The sequence below is a fragment of the Myripristis murdjan genome, chromosome 8 (genome assembly GCF_902150065.1).
Source record: "Myripristis murdjan chromosome 8, fMyrMur1.1, whole genome shotgun sequence".
NCBI lineage: Eukaryota > Metazoa > Chordata > Actinopteri > Holocentriformes > Holocentridae > Myripristis > Myripristis murdjan.
Window position 1 is genome coordinate 16,627,565 of NC_043987.1, and position 21,667 is coordinate 16,649,231.

Consider the following 21,667-nt stretch of genomic DNA (forward strand, 5'->3'; position numbering starts at 1 on the left):
ACTTTGGATCAAAAGCATTCAGGGCCCTGTTTGACACTCAAATTGGTTCTGATTTTTTTTTTTTATTTATTTTTTTTAAATACAGCCCCTTAGTGATTGCTTTTGACACCCCTGCACTAGAGGAAGGGCAACAGGGTCGACACAAGGAAGAGGAATCTTCCTTTGGAGAGTAAAAATACACTCACCAAAAATGAGGACAATGGAGGGTTTGTATTTCATTTTCAATCCATGTAGAGACACATTTTATTATTTGCTGTTGTACAGGCAGTTGTGAGAGAAAGCAGGCAGTAAAAAAAGACATGAAAGCGAGAAAGCAAGCACCTGATTCACACTTGTGCAGACAGGAAGGAAGACGAACCTAAAGTAACTCTGATCCAGACTGTCCGGCAGTTAGCCTGTCTGACAACCAGTCTGCCTCAAACAGTAGACTGTGCTCACTCACTCAAAGAGATTTGTCCCTAGGGGGTGAGGGGACTTAATTGAGGAAACAGACACAAGCATGCACACACACCCACACACACCCACACCCACACCCACACACACACACAAACGTAGACAGTCAGTCAAAGCATGGGTCTTCAGTCGAAGAGAGAAAACAAGAAAACACCCTGATGGTAGGCACAGACAAGCACACTCATTCTCAGACGATTAACTGAGCAGACAATCCCTTCCGCCCGCCTCTCCAGTTACTGAGCTGTCCAAAGGTTTTCCAGACAGCCAAGTAACCAATGAAAACAGCGAACAGAGCAAGCTGACAACCTCTGACCTCCCACAATAGAAAATGTGGAACATTGAGTGAGTCACAGAGGAACTGGGTGGATACAGCTTTGTCCTGCGGCTTATTGCTGCTGGGCAGCTAGTTGAGGGGCTGGCTCTCGGGCCTGGTGACAGATTACTAGCTGGCTGACCTTGTTGGCATGCTGGCTGGTTGTCTGGTTAGCTGATTACAGTGCAGAAAATGATTCAAAAGTAGTTATCATACAGTCATACAGTTTGCTTGCTTCATAGCCTGAGCCAATTTTATCATGTGTCATGGTTCACACCGGCAATTAAATTTGTACAGTAGATTTTTCCTTTTGGCCTACCAAATGATTAACTAACTGATTAAGGGCCACTCCATATATCTACTATGAGTATGTTCCAGCATCCACAACAATAACAGTGCACTGTGTAGCCTCAGTAGTGTGTTAGCACTGAGATGAAACCCCATCCATAGTCTGACTGCAGCATTTCTCCTGCTGAGGCGGGACATGTCCAAACACGATAAATGCCTCAGCCAGTGCTTTAAGTCGATGGAAAATAAAAAACAGAGAATACTACAGCACCATGGAAATAAAAGTGTCAAATTTCAACCAGTTGGCCAGTTGAGAGTAGGGGTTGTGGGGGTGCTTTAGGGGGTGAAGGGACAGGAAAGGAAAAAATACTCTTTTTCTGCTTGTGTTTGGAAAGAGTGAAAAACTTCTCCTCTGAATTTATTTATTTGATTTTTTCCAGTCAGAGTGTGATCAAATCAAAAAGCATTCATCTACTGGCTTATGTAAACCAGCATACTGATTCAATGGACTCAAGTGTGGACTATAAATAACAGAGCAAACTTTGTGAGTAGGTGGCACATTTGTGGCTACCTGTCAGATTGTTAATAACTCACATTATAGATACGTCATATGTGGCCCAATCATGTACAACCTATGTCCTACTCAAATACCTTATGTCTAGCTTTCCAAAAATATGTTTTGGATAACTGGCCCATGTTCACAAAGATTCAGGCGGTAAACTGAGCAGTCATGTTATGCTTGCATCTATCCAAGTCTCTTCCACCATGCTTATTGTCTGACAGTTGCATTCCTCACTGTGAACTGGTGCTAAAGGAATGTCTAACACAGCACAAAGCTCCTGTCTTTCAGGACAAGGACCAAAGAGAGAGTGAGAGTGAGAGAGAGAGAGAGAGAGAGAGAGAGGGGGAGAGAGAGAGAGAGAGAGAGAGAGAGAGAGAGAGAGAGAGAGAGAGGAATATATTCTGCATTTTCTAGAAGGGTTGGGTCAGTTCGTGCTCTATGCTTTTGGGACAAAGGTATGTAACTCAGGATTACACTACTAGCGGTTTCTATGATAGGAACTAAACAGAAAACAGAAAAGCACACAAGCTCTGGCCATGTGTCTCCACCACTGTCTGCATTTATTTGTACATATTCAGTAATGATAAATCGCTTTCAGCATGAGTGTTTCTGGTGTGTGTGTGTGTGTGTGTGCTTGAGCCACATGGGGTTCATAGTTCAGTGCTGCCTCGCATGTCATAAAAGTGTGATTCTAGTGATATAAGGGCCTGTTAAAAGAGGTATGCAGAAGGCTGGTACATTCACCCACACACTTTTACTTTACCTTTACTTTCTCATTGCCAACTGAAGCACAACACACACTTGCCCATAAGCTCCATTTTTTTCTTATAAACATGCTCTCTCTCTTTCTCAGTCACTGTCTTGCATATTTATTCACACTCTTTTCCTAGCTGTGATCTGACACATCTGCTAGCCAGGATCTCCCCACCCCCACCCCACAACACACACACACACACACACACACACACACACACACACACACACACACACACACACGCATACACAAACACACACACATGCATAACAGCTCACATTTAGTATGCCTTTAAGATCACAGCGAGAAAGCAAGGGTTTGCTGTGATTGGAAAACCATTGAGGCACTTTCCCACAGTGGCAAACCCATGAGTTTAGCGAGGTATTACTGAATGAAAGCCTCCCAAGTAGCGCTTTAATGCCAACAAGTTGTACTCCAAGACTGCAGGGAGACTTGGCGTCAACATGCTGGTGAGGCATGATGTCTTTAACAGAGACTTAGGAGAGCTTGTTGAAGTAAGTCTTGTGATTACTTCCGGATTTCTCTCTTCCAGGAATGGACTTGTAAAAGTAGCAACTCCTGGACTCATATTATATGTGCTCTCTTGCTGCGCTGCGCTGTTACAGAGTGCACAAAGAGATAGCACCCATCTTTGATGACAGATACTAAATTGTACAATTATGTAATCCAGTTATACAAATTCTGTCAAACCTTGTTGGACAAGTTGAAGCAACTACAGTGAATCCATCACCCACTTAACCAGAGAATATTGTCAACAGTGTGACACCAGACACAATACCGTCTGAAGCTCCCACACTGACAATATAGGAGAAAATCATATTCACCTGGAGGAGGTCATCGCTCAGCACCTCAGTCTTCTCGGCCCTGTTGAGACAAAAACACATCAGAGGTCAAACATGCAGTAAAAATTCAAATGTAAACAAGCAAGGACAAAACACATCAATTCAACTGGTGGTTTTATAGGTAGAAATAATTATAGGAAGCAGATTTATTTTACTTTGTCAATGCTGTTGGGTGAAAAGTTTGCATATCGATTATCACGTTTTATTTCACTTGATGGATTACATGGTCCTTAATGGCCTGAGAAAACTGTGTTGTCTTCTTTGGCATATGAAACACTCTTGAAAGACACACTTGTTTGAAATGTCATGAAGACAAGAAGAAAACACATTGGTTTGGATTGACTATGCCTCAGAAATAAAAAAACAAAACAAAACAAAACAAACAAAAAAAAACAATCTTTTTCAAAAGATTGTTTTCTTAATTGACTTTTTCCTCAAAATATAGTCAGAATATTGAATTGTGAACTGTACTGAGAATGAAAATGAATTATGAATTGAGTGAATTGTTACACCCCTACAATAAACTGAACTGTATCAAAAGTAACAAAATAATTGTTAATTGTTCTTGACAGAGCACCTGCTGAACAGCAAGAGACTTGCAACTGCATGTAAAATGCATGACTGCACATGAGACAATCTTGTCATGGAACAAATGCAGTTCCATGGCATTTTGTCAGAATAGTGCGGGAGCTGTTCTCTTACGGAACAAGTAAAACTGAGCAAGAGGCAACTTGCAGGAGAACTATAAAGCTGAAAGCCTGCCATACTGATGACTGAGGAGCAGGAAACCTTGTCAAGTCTCGGCCAAAAACACAGCCTATCCAGCCCAACCTGTCCCCAATTTGCAATTTCACCTACAGCAAAGTGCACTGCATGCTTAAATCCACAGTAACATGTTGACACATCATGTTAGAAAACTGGTTAAATGTATGTGTAATGAATGGACTACACAGAATATCCCTTCATGAATGTGTCAGCAAACCTATAACAGACACACATTCATGCACACAAACACACACACACACACACACACATACATTCAGATGCACACACATACTCAGAAGCCCACCACTTGTGCCTGTGGCTGTTTTCCATGATGGTCCTGACAGATCCTCCATGCCATCAGAACACACACTTCCTGTTGTGTCATGTCCGCCCTGTTTGTTATGGCAACAGGGAGAGAGGTGTGTGTATGTGTATGTGTGTGTGTGTCTGTGTGGGTGCTGGAGGCTTGGGAGGTGGGGGTGAGGGGAGATGATGAGAGGTTTGTTGATGTCAGAAACACATTACACACACACACCATTCAAGGGAACAGAGTCTAGCAGGTACAGTTGGATAATTACATCATTCTGAAACTCTAGGATACACAACATGAGGCAAAACATCCCCTGCATGTTTCCAAACACATTTCAGTGATGCCTGTCGATATCAGGGCCGTGTGCTCATTTCAACTCTTTCTGCGCTTTCAATGTTTATGAGAGGAAAACGCAAATATCTGCTGTCATAACATTATGGGAAGCAACCATAAGTTCGAAAATTGCTATTGGACCACTGAGGATGTCAAGTGTCTCTGTTTGACAAAGGGTTGCACATAATTCCACAGTATGTGCAAATCTGGCTTGGAAGCACACTGTGGCTCTTGTCATATGTTCAGTGTGTGTTTTTCATTTTATATCCAAGGAACAGTAACTGTACACAGTCACAATGCAGTGCAACCTATTACAGAGTACAGAGTGTACACATAAAACTTCAAAACATTAACTTTTGTATATGAGGCATCACTAATGATGAAAGAAATTATACTTGTCACCAATGCTAGTAACAAAAGACTTACAGGAAGGAGACTAATCATTATTCCCTCTTTCCTGGTTTAAATACTGCTGAGCTAGTGAGACCGGCAGGTGAGCTCATCAGTCAACCTATCAATAGGTAAACAGATACACACACACACACACACACACACATGCACTCTCTCTCTCTCACACACTCACACAAACAACTCCCTATGGACCTCTTCCCTCCCTGTACCAGAGCATGCCAATAATATAGCCGTAAATCTCACAGGGATCAATTAACCCCATCCCACACAAGAGTTATTACCTAATACTACCTCTGGAAGTCTGAGAAATAAGATACTCAAAAGTTACACCCTACACACACCACACTTACCTCACTAATGCTTGAAACTTCCTCCCTATTATGAAAAATGCAAGTTGGCTGCACTGTGCTTCCTTTATCCTGTTGGTTTAGTTGGTCAAATTCAAATGGTGGGCCAGTAAAGATTTTTAGAAATGTTTTACGGGAGGCAAGAACAAAGACAAATCCTAGAAAATGTAATAAAACATTTCACTCAGGGCTGCAATGTGCAAGGCTCTTGTTTTTCCTGGTTTTGGCAACACCTTTGCTGATGAGTGTTTATTGCTTTCACTCAGTATATCCCAACATACTGTAATAATTACAACACTCAGGATGGCTGTGGCTTCTTGGATTTCTGCTGTCTTCTAATATTTATTCCAAACATACTTTTGCCGCATCCATAAATGTAAAAAATGCATGATTTCCTGTATAGCAGAGCCATTGCATAATTTGTGTATACACCAGCAAACCTAAATGGACATAGCTTGATTAATACTGTAGAGTGTCAATGGAGATAGAAAGGAGCAAAAGAGACATTTATTTATATAAAAAGTAACACATTCAAGACTGTGTGATGGCATCTTCTGCAGCCAGAATACCTGCACACTGATCCGCATATTCTCATTACAGAAAAGCTATGCTGGCTCAACTCTGGAGATAAAAGCTACATGGGAAACTTCTAGATTGTTCAATATTGAATTAGCGTGGATTTGAGTGAAGTGGAGCTTTTCCAAGGCCAGCAGCAATGGCTCTAAGAACAGGCTTCCTCCAGTGCTGAGGCAAAACAACACGGACAGCTTGTTTTGAATTCTAGCTATACAATGTAAACAGAGACTATGGATGTGCATGGGTCGATCGATGAGCCACAATGAAAATACTCATCCAAAAAATGTCTCAATATCTCATGCTGTGAGAACACTGCAGCATAATCAATCAGTTTATTATGTGACTTTACAATGCGTATTATGACTGCGCTGTTACTGTACTGTTTATTATCATCACAATATGAGGGTTCAAGATGAATATATTGCAAAGATGCAATAAGTGACTTTGAATTTAACAACACAAATATTATGTTATTCACTCTCTTCAAACAGATTCTGGCCAATCACACAGCAATTAGCAATCTGAGTGATCAGACTGTGGAAACTGACATACTTTTGTTTGTTTGTTTTAGTAGGTATAGGCCTGTTATTGACTGGGTCTATTTCAGCAAAATACTGGACCAGAGACATTTGAACACTGTTATCTATTTACCACTATGGCATATTTTCCTCACATCGTGCAGCCCTAATGCCTATGTTTTTAAACCAACTCAAAGACTTGTTGAAAGACGAGGACGAAAGAAAGGAGGTCTCTTAAGGAGGTGCCACAGAGGTATGCGGCCATTCATAAACACAGTACAGTGCTCGTGGTGGAACGGTTTAGACCATGCATATATTGTATAACACTGAAGTGAAACTAAATGTGCATCATACACACTTCCTCCATTTTAAAATATATTGCTGCAGCTCTGTAATGTCCACAGCCCACCGCTGTGTCCCTGTCAACAACCATGGAAATGCTTACTCCACAAAACTCCCCCTGCCTGGTGTTTCCTGAGCCAAATAGAGAACCACATAGTGCCATGGAGGCTGACAAATTCAAATCAGAGATTTGGCTGGTGTGTGAATCAGATACAAGTCATCCTGCTTTATAAATCTGTCACAGAAATGGTATTCAGCTTAAGACTGATGTTCTTGGAGGACAGAATTAAAACATTCAAGCTTATTTCTAGGCCTGGATGGTAAGTAAAATGTATATATTGAAACAAGATCATCAATGGCATTTTGTATTTAAATGATTTTTAAATGGAAGATTTAGGAATAATAAAAGTGCAATATATCTGCATTAAAAAGGCATAACAATTGAGAATGGGAGTTCCATACATATTCTCAGTGATCGATCGATAGATCAATAGATTGTAAAAACATATATAAGCAGCACAAGACAATAAATTGCACATAAAGGAATTTAGAAGTCTAATGGAGGAAGATTAGGAAGTTTCGGTTAATCCTGCACCTGGCACCTTTGTAAATTCTTCAGTCATGCAGGGTACTGGGATACTATGTACTTTTGATGAGCGCATAGCTAATATGTCAAATCAGCGCTGAGGAGGGCATGACAGGGTAAAGACCAAAACAGTGAAAGAGCTGTTCTGATTGATTTGTCTGACGTTGGTGAGCTTGAGCGCACCGTAGTAGGTGTCATGGGAAGATATGTGTCTGACAAAAACATTAAAATCTTCAAGATAGACTGAAACATTCACAATCACTGATGATAGCAACCACATGATGCTTGCTTCACTTGCAGAAGATAATGAGCCAACTTGATTCAGACTGGCTGTAATCAACAACTGCATGTTGGGCAACTGATGAGGGTGTGTATGAGGGTGTATCAAAATCACAAGTTGTAATTCAGCAGTCCTCGCTTCACTGAACTGCACATTTGTGGTGACCTGTGTTTATTTATGTATTTATTTATTTATTTATTTATTTTGAAAACACAATATGAAACTAGAGTGAACACATTCATCATTTAGGACATTGAACACTGCTAATTAAGCCTAGAAACTGACTTTTCCACAAGCTGCACATACAGTGAGGTATTTTGTTGTTGTGCTGCACAGCCCTCACAGGAAACTGGCAAAAGTCCATTCAACTTTTTGATTTGTTTCAAAAATTGATGTTTTTCAAACCAAACTGTTTCTTGGTCAAAAACTGAGGTGCAAACCAAAACTGTTACACCCCTCATAGATAATAGTGAAGAAGTCACATAACCACCACACCGCAGGACTAGCCCTACACTGCTGGCTGTTGAGGATGGTCCGCGACTGGGGGTGAGAATTTATTTACCACTATTATTCAGCCTTGCCAACTATTTTGTGACCCCCTCTTTGTTTTGGGCCTGCAGAGCCACAGGCAGGACCGCAAGCATTTCAGCTTGCTGATCTCTTCCGAGAGCGGGTGTGTGCTTGCATACACAGATGCCTATCTGCTGTCAGTCTGCTCTGTCAGTGGAGTTTTACTGCTCTTACACAATGTATGGAAAAAACTCTCAGGAATCTGCGGCCAGCTGTTGAACGCTATTGGTTGGAAAGAGGGCAGAGGCATTATGAAGTAAAATGAAGAGAAAACATGTAGGATTAGCTGCAGACTCTATTAATGTGAGACGTCAGCTCAGTTGTGGTTGTTGATAGAGAGCAGTGCTGCTGAGAGCCTGAGGGAAGCCCCTGTGGAGATGAAGGAGAGGGAGATAGTATGGTGTGTGTGTGACTGTGTGTGTGACTGTGTGTGTGTGTGTGTGTGTGTGTGTGTGTATGACTGTGAGTGTGTGAGAGTGTGTGTATGGGGGGTGGGGTGGGGTTAAGGGTTCCTTTCCCTTTGGCTTTAAGTGCCATTATCAATCACCACCCTACACAAATGTCTTTTTCAGTTCATGTCAGATTTTTATCATTTGCATTAGAATATACAACCACAGAAACATGACACTATATGAAAACTACATTGTGATGACTTGAAGGCCTTAAATGTGCGTTTCTATGACATTATAGGACTTTTAATACCATCAACTATGACTACACGCCCTTTTGAGTTCTGCAGACACTATTTCCATAGACTATATCAATACTGTAGAAGTCTTCAAGGGGAATAGTAACTGGAGATTGAAAATGAATATGAAACATGTCTACAGCCGGCATCTGGCTATTTTTTTTTTTTTTTTTTTAAATCAAGCCCCGTTTCCAAAATGTCATCTTTCTTAAGTCCTAATAAAGTTTTAAGTGTAGAAAAAAGCGTGGCCCAGCCCTTCCGACACCGCCCACAATAACTCTACAGAACTAATAACATGTTGAAGGAAAACTGATAAAGTGACATTAACTCTTATGTCAAACTGCAGCAGTCAAATTGCATCTCATCAGATTTTTGGCATCACCTTGCAAAGCATTGCAGACTATTACAAGCACCGAGACCCACCTTCCCACAGTTTGGTTGGCCAGTTGCCTCATGCGATTGAATTGTTTCTTCATTTTCTTGGCCTCCTCGGTGTCTCCAGCAAGTCGCTAAAAGTTAGTAGACCCTCCGAGCGCTGTCGTTCGTCCACCGTGGCTCCACAAGTTGCGCTTACGTCGCAGCCATTGTACAGAAACGGGCTGCGCTCCGACGACTTTTTCGCACTGCTACTTAATCTGGTTTCCCTAATTTAACCCAGTGACATTACCCAGCGTTCGGAAACGCTGAAAAACCACTGACGATTCAGTCGAAACCACTGTTTTTCTGCCTCTGGCTCCCCATTTCCACCCTCCAGATGTCCTGTAAGAAGCGGTTTGAGCGCAGCCAGCGGGGAGTGTAGAAGAAGGAAGTGCCTTTTACTTCCCTACTGTTTGCTGCATGGCCCAATGGTGACATGTGATACCTTTGTCCAAAAAAAAAAAAAAAAAAAAAAAAAAAAAAAAAGACAAAAGGCTCGGAATTAACTATTGGGCTGTCATAATCATGGCAAAGTCATACATCTGTTCAAAAATAAATCTTTAAATACATAAACATGAGTCCTCTTTAAAAGTCAATTCTATACGCGCTGACTGGGCACTTTTTGAATGAGTTTATGATTTGCGTGACCAAATTTTTGACCACGCACTGGCAGTATTTACCACGAATATTTCACCATAGAAATATATTGTAAAATCAGTGCCGAGTGGTTTACCGGGTTCAGCTGTGGCTGGAATGTACTGCGATTTTTTTTTTTTTTTTTTTTTTTTTTTGGTACATAATCCCACAATAATAATATCCGCCTTTAGGTAATGTGGCCCTCAGCCTGAGTGGAGAGCAGGTCCACATGAAGCGCCTGTTTCTCCGCAGAGGTCTGCTGCTATCTTGTGGTCACTGCTCTGTCATGACATGCACACCTCCACTGCAGCATCAGCCGGTGGTTTTTGTGTGCCTGGCTTTATCATAATACACATTACTGTGAAGGTGTGTTTGGCTTATTGATGAGGACACAAACGGACAGCAAAACAAACAAACAAACAAACATGCTGTTACACAATAGTCTAGGCAGTGTGGAAAATATTTCACTGATTTATGTTGTAATTCAGATAACACTCACAATATGCAATCAGATGTAATAATTTCCTTAAATATCACAGTTACTTTTTTCTTTAGGAGTGTCAATCCTAGACACCATTATGTTGTTCAAAGGGTTTGCTGTAAATCAAAGCTTGAATGGGAAAGTTTTAATGGTGTAAAAACCTTGAGCTGTCTGGAAAAATAAAAAGGTCACGAGGGATTACATTTTTACCAATAAGAGGAGCTATGAAAAGGCATAATAGGCTAAGCTAAATTTAGTGCACTTGTTGATCCATGGACCAGCTTGGTTTATTGTTCTCTCGCTGAGGTGAATAAACCTGCACACTGCATCAGATTTTGGGCCTGCATTTAGTCATTACTGGTAAATACTGGACCTGACAAGTGTGGAGGCAGACCCCCACCCATGTGGCCCTGGTGGCTGGTTTTCCACACCACAGCAGCCACACAGGAGGACACACTTACAATCCCTCACATGCAGTGCACATAAAATGAATAGAAATCTACACAGGTAATAGTGTATAATGCAGTACAATTAAAAACTGTTTCTATTTCTATGATCAGAGACAATCATTAATAACCAGTGATGGTGAAGGCAATATGCCACTGAGGTGGTAAATATAAATTACAGTCACTATATCAGCAATGTGGTAGACAAGGAAAGCTTAGCTGTTCATTATGAGGACAAAAAATAAATAAATAAATAAAAAGGAAAATGGAGGAGAAAATGAAATTTATTATTGTTAAATGATGTTTTCTAACCTTCTGAAGGACTTTACACAAACCAGACTGCATGACCTGGACAAGTTATTTTTTGCTGTATAATTATTATTATTTTCAATAAATGTATTTTATCATGCAGGAAGCTCTGACATCCTCAATGTATTTATTTATTTATTTTTCATGATTAAATACATTGATTTACATGCGTAGCTGAGGGTCTCTTTCTTACCTCTTCTTAAATAGAGTAATTAATCTACTTATTTGATAATCAAAGTAATCATTAATTATTGTTTTTGAAAATAAAAAAAAAATCAACACATTTATTTTTACTTTCTTACGTTTTGCATACAAATCTAATTGCACTGACGTACTACCCCAAATTTTGATTGAATCTTATTAATTTACAGGGTTATTTGATACATAGCTGAGGGATTCTTTGCTAAATAAATGTATTTGATAATTTATAGACCTCCTACCATCTTGTTTTTGACCATCACACGTCATTATTTGAATAATTTCAACGGTGCTTCTTTTCATTCTCTTTGGCTGCAAATCAGAACATTGGAACCTTTGACCTCTGAATCGTTTTGCCGTCAGGAACGAATTTGTTACGCTCACGTGCCAAGTTTAAACTGCCGACCGGTGGCCTACATCTCTTCGCTGTAACGGACTGTCGCTACAACTGCTGTAAGTAAAAATTTACACAATAATTCACATATTACACATATATAAACGTGTATTTCTTGTGACAGCCAGAGTTACATACTATGAACTCATCCCTGTCCCGTTATCTGGCTAGCTAGAGTCAACCGTCAACAACCCTGTGACATCCATAGAAACTGAATGGGTTTAGCTGCCGGTTTCTATGGTGACGACCTTGACAGAACCTAGTCACAACATGTATAACACACACACACACACACACACACACACACACACACACACACACACACACACACACAAACCCTCTCTCTCTCTCTCTCTCTCTCTCTCTCTCTCTCTCTCTCTCTCTCTCTCTCACACACACACACACACACACACACACCCTCACACAGACTCAGCTATACATACTGGAAATTAAATTCTGTGAATCTGGGGTAGTAGCCTACAAATAGGATTTTTATGTCAAAATAAATGTGATGATTTGTGGTAATCAAAAACAAGATAATTAAGGATTACCTTGAACATCAAATTGTAGATGAATGAATTAAAAAAGGTAACAAAGAGACCCTCAGCTATGCATCAAATTTCATAGGAAATGAACATGTTGTGCTGTTTAGGTGTGTTCAGTGTCCAGGTGTGTTCAGTGTGTTGTGCGTCAGGTCCCCGGTGGTCTCAGTGCGTCCATGTGTCGATGTGGCCTCTCTGTTGTTCAATGCTGCCGCCCGTTCTCCTCTAAGTGACTCCAGCTTGTGTCATTGTCTCTGACAGTAGAAACAGTTTCCAGCAACTGAGAAGCCATGCTGGGAGAATCAGTGATTTAGCTTTTAGTTTGAATTTTCTTATCATCTGTGACTCACCACCCACTAAAAGGACAAATGTGTTTCATACAGTGTGCTTCAAGTTACAAAAGGGGAGGGCAGGTTTTTTGGGACTAGTTGTGAATGAAGATGTCCTTGGATTGAGGCCAGCAGGATGGGATTTTGCTGCCTAAATGTGCAGAATGTGAAACTTCTTGCATAGGACCACTTCAGACAGGGAGGGTTTGTCTTGTAAGGGCAGACTAAACCTTTTTTTTTTTTTTTTTTTTTTTTTTTTTTTTTTTTTTGCTGCTTCCCCCGGCTGCTGCTCTTTGAGCACATTCTTTAACCTTTCTCCATGTTAGACTGAGAGCTTCAGAGTGAGTCACGTTGTATCCAATCTGCTTATTATCTTTAAGTGCGAAGCCAAGTGTGTACTGTTCACAAGTGGAGTGCAGTGTTATTGTGTTGGTGGCAAACTGTGGAGTTAATCACATGCAAAGAGAAAGCCTACCCAGTTGATTACAATGTAAAGAATCCAGAGCCAGTCTCATTGAGTGTGGATTGTAATTATGTTCAATATTGTGTATTTTGCAATAAAAACTTGGCAGAAAATTTTCAAAGTTGTAACACAGATTGTTGCAAATGAATAGACCACAGATGTTATCCCTCAAGTCATAAATTGTTGGTTGTGCACAAAAACTGAAAGTGACACAGCAATGTTAGTCTTTGTATTGAATTTTCTGTTGCTTTCTGCCAAGCTAGCCTTTCTAGTCTTTTTGCATTGTCCTTCTATTCCCTTACTCCCACCCCCCCACCCCCTGATGCCGTTTTAATAGCAATTTCCTTTGTAGGCCATGTCAAAGAGTTCATGACACTCAGGCTTTTTATATAGCCACAACTGATCCAGCATGCCCATATCTCAGACAGTCCTGTTTTATTGGTGAGGTGCATGTCTTCACTTCTATCTTATCTATAGTATGGGGACTGATGATGCGGACATTTCTAAGGCAATCCACAGATAACCAATAATCTATCCAAGCACCAGCGTCTTTTATGTTTGTTTGAAGGACATATGGACCATGTTTGTCATGGGTTTAGTTTAGTGTGGTTGGTATCACAGGACTGAAGACAGTGACCATTATTGCAGCATCATGTGATGCTTGTCTCAAATGAAGGGAGGTGTGTATGGGGGGGACCAAACAGTCATCTTAAATTACACTTTGACCCAGGTTTGTTGTAGTGCCCCACCCATGGTATATCAGTAAGTTGATGCTTTGGGTAGAAATAATATTTGAACCTTTTTAGAGTTTAATTTTATATATGCAAAATAGGTGCACAATCCACATACAAAATATTTTCACTCCAGCTCAAAAATTCACTATATCAGCTGCCTTATCGATAATTGGTTAATTTTCCTCCTGTAAAATCGGTATCAGTCTCAAAAAATCGCTTTTTGGTTGGGCATGAGTTATACGGCAACTAGCTGCATGTGTAGTAAGTTGGTACTCAATATTAGACACAAATCAGTCAGGGCTCATGAAGAGTACAGGGACTTTTTGCGAATATTCAGGAGATTGGTGGAAGTTCCTCTATGTAAACTATCAACTTCTCGCTATAAGGGAGCCCTGCAAAGATGACAGCCTTGTCTTTGCAGAGCTGCCATCAAAACCCTGTCACCTCCACAGGTGTCCCAGGTCTGCAGTACAACTGGGTTTTCTACAGGATGGAGTCAGTCTTCCCGACTCTTGAAGGTTAAAGCCGATATGTGCTGAAATACCTCTACAACACTGCGATAAATGCAGGAAATGCCCCACTGATTAGTACATTGCTTTCAGGCACCAGGTTGTCCCAATTAAAGGTCATTAGAGGTCATCTTCCATGTCAACCTGTGCTCTTGTGTGTAAATAACATAATATTTGTGTAGCACTTTTCAGGGTAATCAAGGACTCTTCACAGCAAAGGACAAGCTAATCATAGTTATGTTGGGAGACAATTTAAAATTTCATAACTCTTTGGCCTCTTGTCCTTCTTGTTCTCTGTTGGTCATGTTTATCTTTATGGTCTGTGCATCTGAGTTCCCCAAGACCCTTAAACTGCAAAGATAACCTTCCACACTCTGATATAACATTCCTCTGGAGCAAACAAGCTGTACTGAACAGTTATCACTAAAGATGACCGACCACATAAAATGTATGCTGATGGCTTCCCAATGTCATCGCCAAAGCATTTTTGCTTTTCTGGAAATATTTTACATATTAAGATCATTCTGCACTGTATTTTCTTTAATGTAAGGATATTGTAGTTATCTTAAACATGTAAATAAAGGAAAGTTTTCATTCTTGATTTATTTTCAGACACTGATATTCAGACAGAATGATGAGCTGTCAGGTGGCTGTTATTTGAACAACTAATGCTCCTGCAAGTGCACAGTCATTCTTAGTATTCTAAGATCGTATGTATGTGTATATCCTGTAATACAACACAACCTATAGTTTTAACTATGAGCCCACCCAGCAGCTGGACTTTCTGAGATAGAGATAACTGACTGGAAAAAGAAAAGAACATGTTTGGATTATATGGTCCCACTTTAGATAAGGAATAAAATATTTTCCAACCACCTCCTCCTTCTCCTTTCTCTTCGTCCTCCAGTTCGCCCTGCAGTTCCAGTTCCACCCTCCCATCTCCCAACCCCCCTTCTCTACTCAGCCCCTTATCACCACACATACGCACAGCATCAGAGCTTTTCCAACTTACCCACTCTTTAGATCTCAAGCAGCTTTCCAGGTATGGGGTCTAAGCTGAGGATGGAGGTGGGCAACATGCCCACCACTAACACAGGTGTGATCCAGGCAGAGAAAGGAGAGACTGACAGAGCCACTAACAACATGCAGACAGATGTGTTTGAGCGGGATATCCAGCCCTGCCTTGCCGAGGTGCTAGGCTCAGCTCTGTTCATTTTCGTGGGGTGCCTGTCGGTCATTGAGAACACGGAGGGCACGGGGAGGCTACAGCCTGCCCTGGCACATGGTCTTGCACTTGGCATTGTGATTGCCATCCTGGGAGAGATCAGGTATGGGAACATAGAGAGAGAAGAGGAGAAGAGATTACTGATACTGAAACGTCAACAGTAATTAGGCTAACTATTAAAATATTATTAACAAATAAATCAAGCTTTCCTTAACCTTCCTTGATTTTAGAAGAAACTGTAATGTGTTTGTCTGTGTACATTAAAACATTTCTAATATTGTTATAGCACTGTGATCTCACATAATATTAAAAGCAACAGTTGTGGTAGCAGCAATTGTATGTCTGTATGTCATTAAGTTTAATAACTTTGAGAAAACAACTTCTTTCACTCTCTCTACAGTGGGGGTCACTTCAATCCTGCTGTTTCTATGTCTGTGTTCCTGATTGGGGGTCTTAACGTCTTTCAGCTTGTAGCCTACATCCTGGCTCAGCTTTGTGGTGGAATGATAGGAGCAGGCCTGGCCAAGGTTGATTTTTCTTACATTGTAAAACTCACTGCTGTAAAGCTAGATTTAAGCCATTATGCCGTTGTGATCCAGTCAAAGGCAAAGACACTTTTTCAAACTTGTAATGTTTCCTTTGTCCAGTATGCAAGTTTCTTTGAATTGGAACATTGAATGGAGAGGAAGGTTTCAATGCTTTGATAATTTACCACTATTTGCCCTCTATCGATAAAGACACTATAGGTAAATTCTTACTTTCATTGCAAATCTACTACCATATGACTTTTGCACTGGGCATTAGATGTTTAGATGATACATGATTTGTTAGGTTATAGCTACTTTGTTGAGTATAAGTACCAAATATAGTATAGGATTCAGGCAACAGCCAGAACCAGTGTCTTTTGTAGTGGTGCAATAAAACACAGTATTGAACGAGGAAGCCTGTCTATAAATGTCTTTTGTGAAGTAAAAATATTTCATTGCCCTTTTTGGGCTATGAAATAGGATTACATGGTATCTACATCAGTCTGGTTTGTTAAACTTAGTCAATAAATGCTGTATTTTCTTCTCCTCTATTTTTCTTTTCTTGCCAGGTTATCACTCCAGAAGAGAACTACGCTAACTCTACAGGGGCATCATTCAGCACAGTGAAGCAGGACGCCCAGATCGGCCCAGCCACACTGGCAGAGATGGTGATGACCTTTTTCCTCACCATTGTCGTGTGTATGGGAGCAGTCAACAGACACACCCGTAGCCTGCTCGCACCTCTGTGCATAGGGCTGACTGTGACTGCCGACATCCTGGCTGGGTGAGCATCCATCTTAGTGATATGGACAAAAGAATGGTTTATAGAAAAGAGACTCATGTTGCAGCCATGTGAAATCAGAATGAGGGATGATTAAGATGCCGTTAGAGAATATTCGAATGATTCCACCAAAAGTTAGTATGAAAAAAGGTTTTTTAAAAGTCAGTATTAGAGAAACTAAGCGTGTTGCCTAAATGGTCAAATTTACTATATGACATGTTGTTATCGTCCATCTTGTGTGATCTTGTCCCCTCTATAGCGGAGCAATATCCGGAGCATGTATGAACCCTGCCCGGGCGTTTGGCCCCGCTGTGGTGGCTAACTATTGGAGCTACCACTGGATCTACTGGGTTGGTCCAATGTTGGGGGCGATGCTCACTGGGAGCATTGTAAGGTACAGCACATAATTTTAGTCACCACTTTCCTACCTTGTGATAGAAATTAGGCTGGCAAAGGTTGAAAACAGTTGAACATTGGAATATACTGCCTCGTCTTTTCAAATTTGGCTGAGAATTATCATGCAGTTCACCATATTATTGTAAATAGTTGATACGATTTATGGTTATAAACAAAAAGGAAAACAACCAGTTGGGGCAGTAGGCCAACTCCTCACAGCTATTAACTATTTCACTGAAGTGTCTGGAAGCATTATGGGAACGTACCTATTACCCAGGTGCCCTGCTATTATAGTTTGTTGTAAGCTCGTTAACCTCATTTTTTACACCTTTTTATCTTTACAATGGCATACTATAATACCTGTGCCTCCCCATAAATATATTATGATGGGAATAACACGCCACCTCTGAAAATGTGAGAAACTGGCTCATTTGCAGCCACATGCAACATGTCCAGCCAGCTTCATATTATAGCATGCTGAGCCTTCCATCTTAAAAAAGACCACTTGACTCTTCCCCAAACGTGAGGTTTCTCACAAAGAAAACCGATCTCGTTTGGAAGGGATATGATTTTACTTGAGAGCTACCTCCCCAGAAATGTCTGTGCTTGGTCCTGGACTGGTTTTCCTTTACACATTGTTCATGTTTCTCTACGACTTCTGATGGTTTCTTATTTTCTTTTATTCCTTTTCAGACTGGTGCTGGGTGACAGGAGAATCCGTGTTCTGTTCAAATGACAAAAATATCCAATTTATGTTCATTTTTCCATTGTTCACTATGTACTTTTGTAAATTTTCATGTATTCTCACGTATTTCTACACATGCCATAATTAGCATATGTAGCTACTTGGCATCATCTCTGTAATGTTGAATGATTTACTTATGTTACTGTTAATATTAAATCACATATGCACTTACTGATTTTTAGATAAAAAATGTAATATAGCATTCACATCAACACTTTGCTTTTATATGGGTTACACTTGAGAAATAAAGAAATCATATGACAAAACTGTAAGGACTCTCTCTTCCTCTATCTCTCTGTCGTCTGGCATAAGTGTAATGGATAAATTTACATACTAAACCAGAGGTCTTCAACAGGGGGTCCATGACCCCTAGGGGGTCTGCGTAGGTACTGCAGGGGAGATGTGAAATTTTTGGCTGATTAGACGATTTATATATATATTAAAAAATATATATATATAGCCGATTTTTTCCCCCTGAGGCTGATGTGAACCTCTGCCTGACAACCTCCATCCCTCCAAGGTTAGATAAGTTGTGTCCCACTCATCAGGGTCAGACATTTCACAAATGCGGGAGTTTGTGTGCCATCCATAGATGGCTTGAGGATGTCCCTACTACATGTTTGTTTGAATAAAAACATGAATCTCTAAATTATTTTAATAGTTCAGTATTGTTTGATATGTTACAGATATGTTTATTCATGGCAGTGGCAGTAATAGGCCATCAGTTATTTTTGTTTCCACTTTACCGTTTGCTGTCACTTTACCTTGCACATTTAAAATAAAAACTTGAAAAAAAAACCCTGTGTATTATTTGAATAGCTTAGTATTAAATGTACAATAACAAGGTACATTTACACATGTCACTAGGCCCAGTTTAATATAAAACAGTTTTATACAATATACACTACCAGTCAAAAGTTTGGACACACCTTCTCATTCAATGTTTTTTATTTATTTTTACTGTTTTCTACACTGTAGATACATACTGAAGACATCAAATATATGAAGCAAGATATATGGAATTATGTAGCAAAGAAAAAATTGTTAAATAACTTATTACATACTGAAGACATCAAATATATGAAGCAAGATATATGGAATTATATAGCAAAGAAAAAATTGTTAAGTAACTCTAAATATGACAGTCCATCATTACTTTAAGAACTGAAGGTCAGTCAGTCCGGAAAATTGCAAAAACTTTGAATGTGTCCCCAAGTGCAGTCGCAAAAGCCATCAAGCGCTACGACAAAACTGGCTCACATGAGGACCGACCCAGGAAAGGAAAACCAAGAGTCACCTCTGCTGCTGAGGATAAGTTCATCCGAGTCACCAGCCTCAGAAATCGCAAGTTAACAGCAGCTCAGATCAGAGACCAGATAAATGCCACACAGAGTTCTAGTGGCAGACACATCTCTACATCAACTGTGCAGAGGAGACTGCACGAATCTGGCCTTTATGGTCAAATAGCTGCTAGGAAACCACTGCTAAGGAGAGGCAACAAGCAGAAGAGATTTGTTTGGGCCAAGAAACACAAGGAATGGACATTAGACCAGCGAAAATATGTGCTTTGGTCTGATGAGTGCCAAATTTGAGATCTTTGGTTCCACCCGTCATGTCTTTGTGCGACGCAGAACAGGTGAACAGATGGTCTCTACATGCCTGGTTCCCACCGTGAAGCATGGAGAAGGAGGTGTGATGGTGTGGGAATGCTTTGCTGGTGACACTATCGGGGATTTATTCAAAATTGAAGGCACACTGAACCAGCATGGCTACCGCAGCATCCGGCAGCGACATGCCATCCCATCCGGTTTGCGTTTAGATGGACCATCATTTATTTTTCAACAGGACAATGACCCCAAACACACCTCCAGGCTGTGTAAGGGCTATTTGACCAAGAGGGAGAGTGATGGAGTGCTGCGGCAGATGACCTGGCCTCCACAGTCACCGGACCTGAACCCAGTCGAGATGGTTTGGGATGAGATGGACTGCAGAGTGAAGGCAAAAGGGCCAACAAGTGCTCAGCATCTCTGGGAACTCCTTCAAGACTGTTGGAAAACCATTTCAGGTGACTACCTCATGAAGCTCATCGAGAGAATGCCAAGAGTGTGCAAAGCAGTAATCAAACCAAAGGGTTGCTATTTTGAAGAATCTAAAATATAAAACATGTTTTGAGTTATTTCACACTTCTGTGTTTACTACATAATTCAAGTGTGTGCAGCACTCAAACTAAAAGCAGCTTTCCTAAACTCTCACAGAATACATGACCCCTGGATTTCGGCAAGCCAGGACAGTTTGGAAATTGTTTGATAATTATTAAGATTGTCTTGGTAAAAAACAAAACTGCAAAGTACCCAAACAATGAATCTCATTGTGACTACTAATTGTAGAAACAGTAGAAAGCATTTCATAAGGCTTTTTGCCACTCGTGCATCTCACGGAACAGATAGGCCTTCATTTTATTCAATGTATCAATCAACACTGACTCGTGCGTGTCAGGGGGACCCCTGTGCACTTTATTATGCAAGTCCATCTCTGTAACAAAAAGTAAAGCATACTCTGCACATAAAGCTGTTAAAATCACACAAATATCCCCTGTATCTGCATTGGATTTAAAGTGAATTTACATTGTGTAAAAAAAAAACTGAGTACAGTGTTGTACAGTATGATTCAAAAGTTAAATGATTCAAATTATGTGTAATATATTTATTTATTTAAAAATGTACATTTTACAGTTCAAAGATAACTGTTTCCATTTGATGCACTGTACCAGATCATAGCCTCAAGCTAATTCGAATGTAAAGTCTCTTGGCAAGTCACAACCAAAACACCACCACCACCACCACAATACTCACTGCAGTATGGCTAAACATTTAATTAAAATGCCACCAAGACTTTAACATGGCTAAATGCAACATCCAAATCACATCAGGACATCTGCCAAAATAATAGCAACATCAGCTTGTGGGAATCCCACATAAACAATAAAAAAGGAATGGGAAACCCATTTTTGTGATCAGATTTTAAATATCTAATTGTTAAATGGGTTAAAATTATATTTTACCATATTTGATAGCGCCCCCACTTGGTAACTTTACCCACATGGATATAGTCACATAGCAGAGGTCAAGAGCTGTCTGTAACAGTTGGTCCCATGTCTGTAGCCCCTTCTCTTACTAAATGACAAGCTCTCAAACACACACTGACTTCAAGGTTCAAAGGTCAATATATCACTGCAGGAGCCATTTACAGTCTTCAGACTGACATACACTACTCACAAAAAGTTAGGGATATTCGGCTTTCGGGTGAAATTTCAGGATGAACCTAAAATGCATTATAACCTTTACAGGTGAACTTAATGTGACCTTCTGTAAACTTTTGAATGCACATGTCCAACTGTTCAGTGTTTCAGTACTTTTTGCACAAGTTGCTGTTCTCTAACAAGGAGTTTAACAGCAAAATTCACATCAGGTGTTTGATGCTCCATCTCATCGAGGTCCTATCATTAGGGAATGGCTGCTGGAGACTGGGGTACCTCAGATGGAGTGGCCTGCACTTTCTCCAGACCTGCATCCCATA

The 21,667-nt window shown here is 40.4% G+C and overlaps 2 protein-coding genes across 5 annotated transcripts in view; one reads left to right on the forward strand and one right to left on the reverse strand.

Annotated features, from left to right (window-relative positions):
- The window catches only part of arhgap17b (Rho GTPase activating protein 17b), a 29,660-nt gene extending 19,890 nt beyond the window's left edge, over positions 1 to 9,770 (reverse strand). For 3 of the 4 annotated variants that reach the window (XM_030058007.1, XM_030058008.1, XM_030058009.1), the window contains exons 1-2: positions 9,383 to 9,770; positions 3,216 to 3,255 (exon numbers count right to left, since the gene is read on the reverse strand). In XM_030058007.1, the coding sequence (XP_029913867.1) occupies positions 3,216 to 3,255; positions 9,383 to 9,435 (93 nt within the window). In that variant the 5' untranslated portion in view covers positions 9,436 to 9,770. The remainder of the gene's footprint in view (positions 1 to 3,215; positions 3,256 to 9,382) is intronic. The other variant, XM_030058010.1, reaches the window with a different exon arrangement.
- A 2,068-nt stretch (positions 9,771 to 11,838) lies between these two features.
- LOC115364040 (aquaporin-8-like) lies at positions 11,839 to 18,169 on the forward strand. Its single transcript, XM_030058449.1, has 6 exons — positions 11,839 to 11,899; positions 15,325 to 15,745; positions 16,043 to 16,169; positions 16,739 to 16,953; positions 17,210 to 17,344; positions 18,040 to 18,169. Exons 2-6 carry the CDS (start codon positions 15,462 to 15,464, stop codon positions 18,080 to 18,082), a joined length of 804 nt encoding a protein of 267 aa, XP_029914309.1. The 5' UTR covers positions 11,839 to 11,899; positions 15,325 to 15,461; the 3' UTR covers positions 18,083 to 18,169.
- Positions 18,170 to 21,667: the final 3,498 nt, after the last annotated feature.